The sequence below is a fragment of the Manacus candei genome, unplaced genomic scaffold, assembly GCF_025592945.1.
Source record: "Manacus candei isolate 608988 ecotype Guabito, Panama unplaced genomic scaffold, ASM2559294v1 h1tg000153l, whole genome shotgun sequence".
In the NCBI taxonomy this organism is placed as follows: domain Eukaryota; kingdom Metazoa; phylum Chordata; class Aves; order Passeriformes; family Pipridae; genus Manacus; species Manacus candei.
Window position 1 is genome coordinate 2,381,774 of NW_026138201.1, and position 14,407 is coordinate 2,396,180.

Here is a 14,407-nt window from a genome sequence, read left to right on the forward strand (position 1 = left end):
TTGCAGACCTGCCTGTTGACTTAAAAGTCAATGATGATGATGATGATGATATAAACCAATGTTCTATTACATATGTGGCGTTAAATGAACAACTGTATTTGCCTAATTAAAATTTCCTGTGCTTTTGATTGAAGTGTAAATATTATGACTGGAAATTCATTTATTTCCTTTGCGCAGCTGTTTCAGTAACCACTGAAAGATCTTTCCCTAGTGACTAGTGAGCTTCTAGTATGTTCTTCTTTCAAGACTGAAGCATGGCTTGTTCCTCTGTGTTGTTGGAGCCCGAGAGTGGAAGGGAATACGAAGTGCACTGAACAATGAGGATAATTCTTTAGCTCCTGCTCCCGGTTAACCCATTGCACACCCTCGTGCTTGTCTTCTTCGGGTTCCATTTATGGCTGTCAGTGAGAACAGCCTTTTGGGAACGGAGAGGGGAGAGTGGCTGGACCTCTGCCAGACCCTTTCCATGTGACATAGAGCACAGAGCCAGCAGTTTGGGGTTTTTCAGGTGGTTTATTTCTCTGTCTTTTCCAGTCTGATGCCCTGCTCACCACATACAGTTATTTCCACTAGGTTTTAAACATAGTGAGCAGTGGCAAGATGGACCCATTTACAAGACAGGCATTCCCCACCCACAGGAGAGCTTCTGGCAGGACAAGATTCTGCCCTGTTCCCTCTGGGTTACTATCTCATTTCTTAAAACCACTGAGTCCTTTGGAGAGGGTCCTGCTGGCCTCTGACAAGCTCAGCTCTGGCTGTGAGTGCCCACACCTACCTGGAGTGACCACCTCCAGGAGAGCAGAATATTCACTTTGAATATTTAACTGATTACTGGGCTAATAATTGCAGTAGGTGACAGCATTTATGAAGTTTCCATATCACTTGTGTCTTGCCACCCATGACAAACCATCCCCTCACCAGCAGGACAACCCCTGTGTTGGAAATGGCACAGTGTGATGGTAATAGATGACAATATTGAGGACGAATATTTTCCCTCATGTGAAAACCTGAGGGGCATATATCCCTTTATTTTTAGCTTATCCATGATGGTTAATTTGCAGTTAGCTTGCAGACCTAGCAAGTGAGCCACATCAATTTATTGTTTCATGATACACTATTTCAAGTCATTCGAGCTAACAGGAGCTGTGAGGCAGCTCATCTTGCTTTGGAAATGTGCTAACTCTTAGCACTTTTAGCTATAATTTCAAGAAGACCCATAGTCTCACAAGAAGTCAGGGGGAAAAAAATGTACCCAAAGGCCTCTGGACTGCTGAAAATGCAGCCCTATAGGTGTAAATGGTGAGTTTGCCCAATCAAAAATGGTATATACAGTACAGTGTAGAGGTACTGAGCAACATAATGCACTGTGTTGATGCCTCACCCTCTCATAAAAGTAATTATCCAACCTGAAAATAAGCTCACACTGCTTACAGGAGTCCAGGAAAGTGGCATTAAAAAGTTTAGCATTAAAAAGATTAGCAACAGCCTTCTTAATTACACCAGCTCTGCAAATTCCAAGCTTAACACAGACTATGGAAATAGGTTTAGGGAGATAGTTTAAAATCCAGTTTGCAAAATACATCGTTTAGCTCTTCATTAGCAGGTATCACCCAAGAGCTGAGAGTGATTCCTTAGTAAAACATTAACTAGAGCAGAAAAGAAATTCAATTAGTGAGTGAAATCTGAGTGGAGGGCTTATTACTTAGGGACTTCTCTACTTATTTATTTCTTCTGATTTCTAATGCTTAGAATTGATTTTTTTTTTTTAATGGATCTTACTCATTTCAGAAGTGTAGTGGCATTTCCATGAAATTCCAGGTGTCTTCAGATGTTTTCTAAACAGCTGGTTTAGCAAGTACTGGAAGGCTCCTCAGGAAACTTTTTTTTTCCCAGCTTTTCTAAATGGACTGTGATTTTTGGCCCTCCTGCAGGCAGTCTTGGGAGAGCAGGAAAAGTAGATGACTTTATGTAATTTTAGTAGTCTAATGAAAGGTGCTTTCAGTTGCAAGTCCTGAGCTGGTAATTTCTGGTCCCCTGTCATTTGCTGCACACTATTAAAATGAGTATCATATCAGCCAAGGTATTATTAATAATAATAAGATTATTAAATATTCTTATTTATTATGAATAATTATTAAGAATAAGCTTGTACAAGATGATTTGAGGAGAACATTTTGCTGTCATTTTGCTTCACCAAGACTGGCCACCTCTGTGTCTTGGGCTGATTCTTACAGGGGCTGTGTCCCACTCATGGTGTGGTTCTGTGACTTGGGGCTAAATTTAAACAGAGCAAAGTAATAAATACACTTTCTTCCTCCCTGTTAGATGCATTTTTGTCTAGGTCTTGTGAGGCAGACAAGAAACTGGTCTTCTCTCATGACCTACGAAAAACTTTCCTTTGGAACCATCCAGTGATTCCCAGGAATTTCCATCCAGCTTTTTTCATAACGTTTGGAAAGAGTCTGTGGATTAGGAAAGACATTCACCCTGAAGAAGTTCACACACCCCCAGGCATTTAAAACCAGAGCTGTACCATTATCTGTAAGGTCCATTTACACCCCCCTTGTTGCAGAACACCTTGCACTTGCTATAAACCAGTAGGGCACGACCAATGTCTTCAGGTCTTCTTAAAAAACTGGTATATCTATCTTGCACCTAGTTGAGCACTGCCTTCAGCTCTTAAAATTATGTTCAAATCTCTGTTTTGTGTGGTACAACACTTATTTTTTCCGAAAATATTCTCTGTTTCTTATGAGCATCATGGAGACCTTCTCCCTTTACCTTCTTTTTCCTTGGGAACCTCTTTGCCATGACTGTTTTTCCTGTCACAGCATCATAGGATGAGACTGCCCTACCTGGTTAAAGGAGCCTAAATCTAGCATGAGTTTGAAACACAGTGTATCCTGCCCTGCCTGCCTGTCTGAAAACCATTCTAGTGTGGGCACACAGCTTTAGAAGCACTAAATTTCTGCTCAGCCCTACTAATACACATATCCCTAAAATATCTGGTCCTGTGTCACACCTTAAGCAATGGAGGTTGCTTTTATTCATGTTTCCATATCTCTTTTTGCTGTTGCAGCCCTGGATAGAACTCCTAAGTCAAACAGCCCCACAGTGTACAACTGTAAAGATGAGTCATCCTGCAGTCCAGCTCCTTATCATTAAATAAATTGTAAATTTATCAAGTCTCGTGGGTTTAACATCCTTCTTGGCCACTGTCTTTCTCTCAGAAAGGCTTGAGGGTTTTTATAGAGCTATTGTCTGCAGCTTTCTTGTACACAGAACATGATGTTACTGGACACAAAAGTAGAGTTTGTAGCACCAGTTATGCCATTGGGCTGCCTCATTACAAATAAATCAGCTGCTTACAAAGGTGTGACAGGCAGCTCAAAACTTCCTCTCTGAGGAAGCAGAGCTGTAAAACTGTCTGGTGTTAAGGAGATAATGCTTTGCTCTTTGGCTACTCTTTACATCAACTCTTCGAACCAAATAATTTTATGATGTATTTTTTTAGACCCATTTCTCACTGTGTTTCATTTTCCTTCCTGTTCTCTGTAGCACTCAGATGATCAGGTTCATTTGGACTCGACCTCAGGTGACTTCAGAACAACTGCCAGGGCTTTGTTCATCTTCCTCACCTTCAATCCACCTTTTCCATTATTTCCAGAGATCACTGTTACAAGAACTCACGTTGGCAATAGAATGTTCTTGCTCTGGTTGTGAGGTTGGTTCCTTCTTGTCACACAAAGAGAGTTTTACAAAGTTCTTTTGGGTGTAGCAAAGAGCAACAGGACACTGAGCCCATCTTGAAGTTAAGGGAGCACAGTAATTTCCCTGGCATGTTTAGGGGAAGTGTGATGGTGCAAATAACAGTCATGCCATTGCTACCCATGTCTTCAGAAGGCCAAACTCTGCCCAGAAATTCACTCCTTCATGAGACATGTTCGGCTCATTTTGTGCCAGGGCAGCTTAAGATTTTTCCAGTGAACACTGACTTCTGGGGTCATCAATGAGGTTATTTGCAACCTGCATCAGAAACAGTGATGCAGTTCTCTTCCCTTGAAGCTGTCTCCCAAGATCCCTACAGATTATCTAATGTCACTTGATCAGCTCTTTCATCCAGTCTTGGATGAAAGGTACCTGGAAACATCAGCCAAGGTAACTGTGTTGGCTGTAACCTGTCCTGGCCAAAGCTGGTTTGATTTCAGATTTTTAGCCCAGTACCTACAAAGGATTTTAATGAGCTGCTCGTATCATATTAAGAAAAAATCCACAATTTGATCTTGTCATCGTGCCCTACAGCATCTGCAGCAAAGGTAAACATTTCAGCATCTGTTACATCAAGGAGGCAGAGAGATTTACAACTTTAGAGCTTAGGTTTACCCATTTGAACCAAAAATGGCACTCAGCTTCATGTATCTTGAGTCACCTGAGCTTAATAATCAGACATGTGGTATCTTTTCCTACACCACAGTTATCTAAGGATTAGGCCACCCTATTCATCCTGGACACCAAACATGCTTTTGTCTGGAGCACCTGATTGCCTCAGTGGCAGAAAGGTACCTGGTTATGGCTCTTTTCCACACCAAATTACCTCTGCAAGTGACAGGTTGTGTCAACTGACTGTGAGTGAGCAGGGGTGGAACCATCTGATGTGAGCTGAGCACACTCCCCAGGAGCTGAGGACAGCAGGGCCATCTGAAGGACCATCCTTCCTTCTGCACTTGCCCCTCACAGAGGCTCCCAGATTTCATGCAGCTCTAACCAGAGCATTCCTCCACATTCCCTGTTTCCAGTGAATTAAGATCCTCCTCCAGGTATCTTGCATAAAGTAGGGATTGCAGAGGGCACACACCCAGTGTGTGAACTTCACACTGATCATGGTGGGAGTAGAAAGCAAGGTCACTTATTGGAGATGTCTTGTCCCTGTGCACATCCACACCATCAGCCACCCTTCTCCCCTTCTTTCTCTTAGTCCATCTGGAAATTCCTGGGATTCCAGACCTCAGAAGAACTGATGGTGTGGGACTGTGTGGTCTTAAGGCTAAAAAAAATCTCAGGTCTTAACTTGCAAGGGTCTATGCCCTGTATGAACATGCACATGAACAGCAGATAAAAAACTTCTAATTTCTCTGATGTGCAGGATTCTTTTTCCTTCCACCTCTCCATATGGCACCTTGAGGGGGTTAATCTTTTCTACTGAAGACCATAAGCTTGGCAGAGCAGCAAGGGGGTGTTATGGCTTCTGGATTTTAAAATCATTGGGTAACTTGTGAATTTTCTAGTCCATTATGTCTGTCTGACCTAAGATGTTGCTTCCTGCCTGGTGTTTTGTTTGCTAGGAATTTCAGGACTTAATTTCATTGAATCACTGTTTTCTCTTCAGCAGAGACATACAGCTCTTACTCCATTACAGGAAAACAGAATCCACAAAGTTAACTAGAATTACCAGAGTCTCATAATTGAATTTATTTTCTCCTGCCATGTTTAAAATGATGGCTTATCAATAGGGAAACCTTCCTTGTATATCCTTTCAGTCATCCAAGGATCTCTCCTGCGGTGATTCAGTGTGAATAACTTCTCCAAAATCAAACCTCTCTCTTGAAATACTGTATAAACCACACAGTGGTTGTGTAGTTCATATGGAAATCCACCATTTTCTGCATTTCAGGCCTGTATGGTAGAGCCATATTTAGCTTCTTTTCAGCTCAGGAAAAGGAGCTGTAGAACAGTAGAATTACTGAAGCCATGCATTCTTAACCTAAAAAAAAAAATCTTTTCACCTGATGAGAGTTTCCTGTCAAAAGCCCTTTTTTTGTGAAAGTAAGTTTTGTGGGAAGACTCAGGTTTTCACAGTGCTTTTGCTAGGAATGATCTTCGGAAATAGGGAGACAGGATGTGCACAGGAGTCTCATTAGGACATTCATTTGAAAGGTGAGGAAATGATACTTGAAGGCCCTTTCTCTGTGCTTTGCCACCCCTGTTCAAGGGAAATGTTGGTCTGTAAAGTCAGACTAACTCGTTATTGCCTTATGAAGGTGTTCCACCCTTGGGACCAGTATTGACAACCAATAGCCTGATAAAGGCTTGGCATTCTTCAGTTTCAGTAAACATAAAAGCATAGAAAATGTGGTTTTCTAACATGCCCTGACTACCAAGCATTGGAGTGCAGGGTGTTACGAGCTCTGGTTTGCCACTGGAGGATTTCCACAAGTCTTAGGTTGTTTGATTCCAGTCTGAGTTAGAAACAGACTCTGCAAGCTTCATTTTTGGTTTCTTTCAAAGTGGAATTTTGAAGAGTTTCCAGGTGATACTACTCCCAGTTTTCTGTCTCAAAGAGGAGGGAGGTGGACAAGCTGGTGTTTGTTTTCAAGTGTTCTTTCAGAGCAGTTCACTTCTATCATAGTTGCAGCTTGCCAAGGGTCAGTTTAAGCCAAGAGCACCTTTTCAATCTGTACTTTAGTACCTGGCTTTGTTGTGCTGCCTCCCAGGACTCTTTCCAGTTACTTAAAATACGTCTTTATTTTTCTGAATGGCTTCTCCCTGACTTAGAACTGCTCACTGACAGCAGACCGAGCGTGTGGCTCTGTGTGCATCCCAAACCTCTTTGTGCTTTAATCAATAAAGAATGTAAAGCATATAACTAACAGGCATATTGCTGGGAGGCTCCCTGACTCAGTTACTGACTGTGAAACCAAGACCTTGCTTTAACTCCTTCTGTCAGTTCTACTTTGCTGTATGAAATCATAGCAAACAGGGGGAAGGAATCCCCGAGGTCATTCATGCATTCTCTCTCTCCCAAGGGCAGGTCCTTTCATCTCGAGTTATCGTCACTTTTATTCACTGGGTTTGTGAATGGTGTGCTATTTCCTGTAAAAATCCCTTTTCTTCATTTCTTTGCTGATGATAAAGACTCTGACCTTATCCAGAATTTCTGGCAATACCTTCCATTGTTTTGCTTCTCCATTTTAAATGAAAGGATTTGTCCAAGGTCAGGAGATAATGCTCCTTGGCAATATTCAGAGTATTTCAGTTTTGCTTAAATACAGCTTCTCTGGGTAGAATACACACCACAGCTCCTAGTGCTAATTTTAAGGGACCAGACTGGACTCACAGGGTGCTTATAAAACACCTGATCCAATCTATCAAGTGATGTTCCCTAAGTATGTCACATTCCCTGAAGAGGAATCGATCTTCACTCATTCCCTATGTGGCAGTGCAGAATTCTCATCCTATTTTCATGCAAATAAAATTCTACCAATCATGAAATTGCAAGGAAGTGAGGAGACAAGCATAACGAAGGGAAGAATTCCACATCCTGCAAGTTACCCTTTCTGTCTCACCTTTTTCATTCCCTGAATATGAAGCTCTTTCATTTCCTCCTTCATCTGTTCACAGCTATTTGTTTCGTTCATTATACTCCTGTGAATGCTCTTTCTCTCCCCTTTCAGCATCACAGAGCAGAATTTGCATGAGAATAGCATCGTTCTCCCTTAACTGAAAATTGAAATATTTTAGTGGTGTGTTTAGTTTGGTTCCTGTGCTTGTTTGTCCTTTGGGTCCCTGCTTGTTCCCTGATCCCGTGGCACACAGAGCATGTACTGCCACTTGCAGTAAAATTCCCTTTATGGATGGCAGCAGCAGCCTTACTGTGTGTTCCCTGTCTCATGGCTTTCTTACTCATACTGAATATTCTCTCTTACTTCAAGGCAAGTTCAATTTATAATCCACAGACTACTATTTTTTTTAATTGCCCGAGTGGAGTTTTAATCTCTTCCAAGTCTCAGGCTTTCAGAATTTGTGTATTTTTGGTCAGAATTTGAGGGGGTTCCAGAGTGTGGGTCTTTATTCAGTTAGGACTTTTATCCAGTCCTGCAGTTCACCTGCACACAGCAGTGATGCCACTAGTGGTTCATATTGTTTCTCTATGATTCTCTGTATAACATAAAAGTTAAGAGGTGGAGGGTACTGTGGAAACCCAGTGGAATCCTGGTGTAGGTCCTTATGAGGGCCCTAAAATGCTGCAGTGATGCAAAGGATGATTACAGACAATGGCAATTCATGGTTTCAGATCAGATCTTCTCAAAAGTCCCAAAGCCATATATTTGGCTTTCTTTAACAGATATCCTTAATCTTTCCTCACTTGTTCAAAGTTTGTGTTTCCCCATGAATTAGATGCACAGAAATAAACACATTTTTATGTGCTTAGCATAGGTAAACAGGTTATCCCTTGGTAGGGGCACAGCAGCAGTTTACAACAGCTTTAGTTACAGCACAGCTGCTGAGAAACCCTTCTTGCCACTCCAGTTTCCAGGCAATATTACCTCAGAGGCACCTCTTTAGGAAAAACTGGTCTGAGGTAATCCCTACACCTCATGCTTTCACTGGCTGAAGCAGTGAGTGCACTAAAGCTGATATTCCTCTTGCAACATTTGGCCTTCGGTTACATCAGGATTGACTCCTTCGTGTGTCTGACCCCTGAATTTCAGACAGTTATCTGAGCACAATACACTGTGTTCATGTGCCAAATTCAGACCAGGTGCAGGAGGAGATATGGTTACACTCTGAGTACTGTTACTCATAACTTTGCTTGGACTGTGACCTGCTTGACAGGACCTGGTAGCTCCTCTGAATCCAGGCTCCTCCATCAGGAATTCCTCTTTGGCTAGCAGAAAAGTGGACTCGAAACAAGCTGCTCTAGGATGGCACAGATCACTGAGCTTTAGGCTACTGCAAATGAATTCCAAATAAAGGCCTTTTGAATTGCTGGTTTGCTTTAACTTGCCCCATGGTCAGTGTTAGCACTTGGGCAATCCTGGGAACTAAGCGGGGGGAAAGAGCATTTTTCCACTTCCACGTCTTCCTTTTGGCTGTACTTTCTGCTCACCATGTCAGAAATCTGGCAAACTTAGAGAATATTCTTTGTTTTGGGGGGCTGCCATCTCTTTTATTTGCAGCCTACCTGTTGCTGCAAAAAATCCTTTTCCTCTGCCTTAGGACAGGAACTCAGTCCAACCTTCCACTCTTAATTCAGAGATGGCATCTGCTCTCTTGTTGTTATCTGCTCTTTCCAGTCACTGTGTTATGATCAAGAATTAGAAAGCAAATAGGGTTTTCTGGATCCTATTGACTTCAGTTTGCCATGCTGGATAACAGAAAAGATCAGGTTTACCTTGTGTGGTCTCACAGACCTGTGTAATTTTGTTCTGCTTTTACAGTTCCTGTAAAACTGGTTTGGATCTTAGTTCAGGTTGAACCAGGCTGCCAAAAATGAGTAGGACAGATTTGCTTGATTTTGACCAATACCCTTAAAATCACATCATGTTCTTTTGTTCATGAGATAAATTGAAGTCACAAAAATTGGCTTTATTAAATAATTGGCTGCTTAAAAAAAAAAACCAACAACAACAACTCAGATTGAATTAGAAGCTTGTATTTTAAATGGTCATGTTTACTTGTTTAGTAAAAGAAGCTGAAAATCAGGCTTTCAGAAATGTTCTCAAGCCATATCCCATATTGCAATATCCCATAGGTACTGGTTTTTTCTTATATATATATACATATCATGGTTAGAGCAGTAAATATCCTAATGGAGTAAACCATAGGTAAAACATATTGGTAATGATTTTAGTTATTTCTTGTCTATGGATCCACTGAGCAGATTGTTCCAGAATTAAGAGTTTACACTGGAAAAACACAATGTAATTTCTCCCAGACTGCCTTATGTAAATAGATGTCCTGTTCTTTAGATCCCTTTTTCTGTCTGAATATTCTGGTAGGAATTCAATAAGGATGTAGATGGGGCTACAAACATCACTTTAAATTAACAACAAAGTCTAATTGTTTTGAATTATGAGCTTTATCATAATTCAGAGGGAATCTAAATGTCAGTTCCATGACACTGCTTTACTTGTGTCTTCCAGTTCTTTTTCTGCTCCCTCATCAGAATAAAAAACAAACAAACAAACAACCCAGAAATGTATGAAAAAGTTTGGAACAAACAAACAGAAAATGCTAAAATGCTGAGGTTGTCTTTCCCAGAGGAAAAAAAACCCAGAGAAAATGGTCTGTAGGATCAATATCACCGCGAAGGCCTGATCCAATTTTTAACATCCATTTTTTTCCCTTCCCCAGTGTGATAAAATAAAAATAAGAAGTAATTTTTGTTTCTGCTCTTGTTTGAGGCCTAAAAGTTGTATTTGCTTTTCGAATATCAAGTTTGAGGTGAAGGAGGAGTTGAAGTCCTTACACCAGAAGCACAGGTGGTCAGGCACTTGGGTTTGTGTTGTGTACAGGCCTCAGCTCTTCTCTTTGATGTGGCTCCCAGGACCTCTTTCCCACATTCTGCTCTTCACGTTTGCTTTCTTTTCCCAATGTCTTCTCGCGACCTTGAGTTTAAGGAATTTCATCAACACATCTCTCCAGTAATCCAAAATGTTAGAGGTACTGTCACATGTCCTCCTGCTCACTTGGGTCTTCACTCTGTTAAAGAGTTTGTCATGTATGAAAGTCCGAGTCGCTAGGAAAGTTGAAGGGTATTTATCCCTTTCGGTTTGTTTTACTAAATCTGTGTGAAAATAAGAAAAGCTGGCTTGATTCCTTCTATTTATATGTAGAAATAACTCTTGTTCACTGAATGACCCTTACCCTGTAGATCCAGTCATCCATGCCATGGGAAAAAAAAGAAAAATTGTTGTGTCTATTCATTTTCACTGGATGTCATCCAGAAAGCAGAAATATTACTGCTTATGCTCATCTTGTGCTGATGAACTACAATAAAGGGGTCTTCCTATGCCAGAGTTAATCTGCTAACATAAGATTTACTGCTCTTTGCAGTGCCATGCCAAACCTCATCTCCAGTGCCTTTTCCTGGCTTTTAACCTTTACTCCTGGCAAATCATCCCACCCTTAAACTGTAAAAAATTTGAAATTACCTGAAAAGTTTTCCCTTCTCTGAAAGATAAAATTATTTGATATGTTGGCCTACACGTGCACACACACAAACAAGTGGAAATGCCAGCAGAAGAATTCTTCAAGCAGTAGTTTTAACCTCTTAAGTCTATAAAATAGTCCTTCCCAGAGGAGTAAATGAAATTCAGAACTATATCACTTAAACAGTTTGGTTCAGGTCCTGCAGGTTGTGCCTAAGGTGAAAAGAACTCTGCCTGAAAATAAGGAATTGCAGCCTCAGCTCCATTACAAGAAAAACATTTGTTAGCTGTGCCTCCTGGCAGTTATATGCAAATCTATTTGGGTACTAGTTGCCCTTTCTAATTTATATTATTATATAGCAAACATTGCATAAAAATCTAAAACCTATCCAGAGGAGCATGTGTGAGTGTGTCTGGACTCAGAGTTTTGTCCCATGCTGGTAATGCAACCCCTTGCTTTCAGGTTTTTTTGTGAGTGCCAGGAGCTCATTCGTAGAGAGAGGCCTGTGCCAGTGCAAAAAAAAAAAAAAACCAAAAAACAAACAACTAAAAAACTCAAAAAGAAACCAGTTACACTTTTTCTTTTTCCTATTTTAAAGCAGTGAAGTCCCTCCAAAGGGCCAGTCTAAGTTCACCTTGAGGACAAAACGGAGGCTGCTTTAAAATAAAAAAATCTTTTAGTACTAGTCAATTAAAAGATAAAGCCTGTTCTGTTCTGTGTAAATAATTTTTGATCAATGTACTGTTCTAAGGCAATTCCCAATTAGCATATCCTATAGCTTATTGTCAGACCCTGTCCACAGGGTACAATTGTGACACAGGCTGTGAATATTCAGCAATAGGAGTCTGTAAATCTGAGTAAGTAATGACAAAACCTCTTTAGGGAAGGAGGTGAGCTGAGTAGAATAATGGAAATCTTGGGGGGCAGTGGGGTATTTTAATTTAATCAAAGCCAGAGCAACTGAAAAAGATACTATTAAAAGGACTTGCTCTCTGAAGTAAATACTTTTCAGATAAATGCCCAGTTCAAACTGACGTGCTAAATTGGCATCCTTACATCCACTCTATTCTGTGGATCAAAGCAAAGTTAATCATTTCACTTGCCTTTTATCTATTTTATGGATGTGTTTGTGAGTGTGATGTGTGAGCTTGTGCATGTGTAATGTGTGTGCATGTGCATACGTGAGTGGAAATAATGGCAATGAGGGAGGGGTTTTGCTTTTTTTCTAACGAAGTTGAAGATTTATTTTTTTTTTTTTTAATGTAGTGGTACCTCACAGTCACTGCCCACTGTAGTAAAAGCTCAGAAGTATTGCAACTTTCTCTTGCCTGTGTTTGCCCAGCCACCCTTCTACATACTACAAGCACTGGGAAATTTCAATGACACAGCTTGGAATGGGTTCAGTGACCTCAATTATGCCCTCCCACCCACTCCAAACTCCTTTCAATTTGCAAAAAGCTTTAAGTGGACAAAACCCAGATGCCTTTTGCTTGTAGTTCAGTAAGAACAGATTGGGCATGTAGATTCTTGTCAAAGTGATATATGTAGTTCATTTTCCATTAACTCTTTCTTAACTAAGGATTTTCAAATTCTCAGTTCCAAGCCTAGCACGCTGCTTTGCTTTCTACTGTTTTTAGAGTTCATTATGCCTACGACATCATTTAAAAGTGAAGCCCAAAATTCCTCAGCTAGACATTGACTGATACAAAACAGGCAGAAGGTTTGGTTCTGCTTTTAGAGGCAGTCACTTTTTTTTTCCCCCCTCTTTTTAAACTTATTCCATGCGTAATAACCCATCCTGTTGTCTAAGGCGGTTGAAAAGTAAATATAATAAGGCAAATCTCTCCTGGGAGGAGAGAGAAATGATGACCTGTGGGAATGGTTGCCCAGCCCAGAGCAGTAGGTGGGCCCTGCCGACCTCGCGGGCTCGCTGCGGTTGCCTCGCTTAAACTTACATCGCTTCCAGTGTGTTGTGGCGCTGTAACACCCCAAATATGTTGTGATGCAGTGATATCCCAAAGAGCCAGCGCCTCTCCCCTCCCCCAGAACATCTCATTACACTCCCTCTCTCCCTCTCCCTCTCTCCCTTTCTCTCTCGTCCTGCAGAAACATGTGCTGTCAATAACGGAGGCTGCGATCGGACGTGCAAGGACACGGCGACAGGGGTCCGGTGCAGTTGCCCAGTTGGATTTACCCTGCAGCCTGATGGGAAAACGTGCAAAGGTCAGCCTCTGTTTGCTTTGCAATGCATCATTTGCCTTCAGTGCTTCCAGTAGAAGATGTAAATATCAAGTTATTTAATCAATACTTTCAAGTTGAGGCAGTGCTGGTGTAGGGATTGCAGTTGAGTTCATTCGTTTTCTCACCCCTTATTTTTCTGTGTGTCCCTCCCAGGTCAAAATATTCTGTGATTTCAGTCATTTTTCTTTCTGTGTATCAGAAGGTTTTATTACTGCAAAGAAATGAGATGCAGAGGTCAAGCTGCTTTGAGCCGAGCAGAGGTTCAGAGGAACAACTCTGGGCTGCAAAAAGCCTTTAGTTTCAAAGGATATTCTTGTAAAACTGCAGTCATCTAGAAATGTCTGAATTTGTCCATTGAAAAAGCAAGTTAAGATTCTCAACCAATACTTTGTCACCTGCAGATAATCAGCTGGTTGTTACCAAGGGAAGACAGGTATTGGTCAGGAAAAACCCCAGACACTTGTCCATCTGTGCACCTTCAAACAATAGGTAACAACAAAGGAAAACCAAAATGACATTTACGAATGCCCAGGTCTGAACCACGTGGCTGGTGCTCAGGTTTTACTGTTCCAAAGGCAGCACAAGAACCTCGGTGGTTTTTGTCCTTGGTGGGTGTGTTAACACCGAGGTCAGGGAAGAGGGGACAGAAAAGAGCATCTGAGATCACTGTCAGAGTCTGTTCCCAGTTAAGGAGGCAGGGACAGTTCTCAAATATCCCCCCAAAATCACACTTAATGGCATATGTGTAGATTTGGGTACTTGTTAGTAGGACCAGACCATCCATCAACCATTGTCCCATCTTCCTTCTGAGCTTCCTTGCCAAGGACTCAGCGATGGACATCCAGGAGGACATTGCAAATATTCTTGTCACAGAGAACCATTTTATCACTCAGTGACTTAGCATAAGCTGACCCAACTTGCTAAGAAATTATTATGACTCTTTTTTCCTTCAAAATACCCAGAAATGTCAGGATATCTTCAGTCCAGGGCTTGATGTTACTTAAAATAGTAAACCCCACAAAAATAAACAGAAAATGTGTGGTTTCCTCTTGCTCCAGGCTGAAAAATCCCAGTGCTTGGGCATGATCCTGTTAGTATTTATAGAAATAACAGTCCATTTGCCTGTTTATTTGAAAATAAAACATTTAAGCTGCCATTGCACACAATGTTAATAGTTAAGGGTGAGCTCACATCAAAACTCAGTCATCTGAGTTCAAGCCACATAAAAATAAAT

General features: G+C 41.2%; 1 protein-coding gene across 2 annotated transcripts in view; it reads left to right on the forward strand.

The window, feature by feature from the left end:
• SCUBE1 (signal peptide, CUB domain and EGF like domain containing 1) overlaps positions 1 to 14,407 on the forward strand; it is a 175,173-nt gene that overhangs the window by 97,252 nt on the left and 63,514 nt on the right. For both annotated transcript variants that reach the window (XM_051772395.1, XM_051772396.1), the window contains one exon: positions 13,039 to 13,155. In XM_051772395.1, the coding sequence (XP_051628355.1) occupies positions 13,039 to 13,155 (117 nt within the window). The remainder of the gene's footprint in view (positions 1 to 13,038; positions 13,156 to 14,407) is intronic.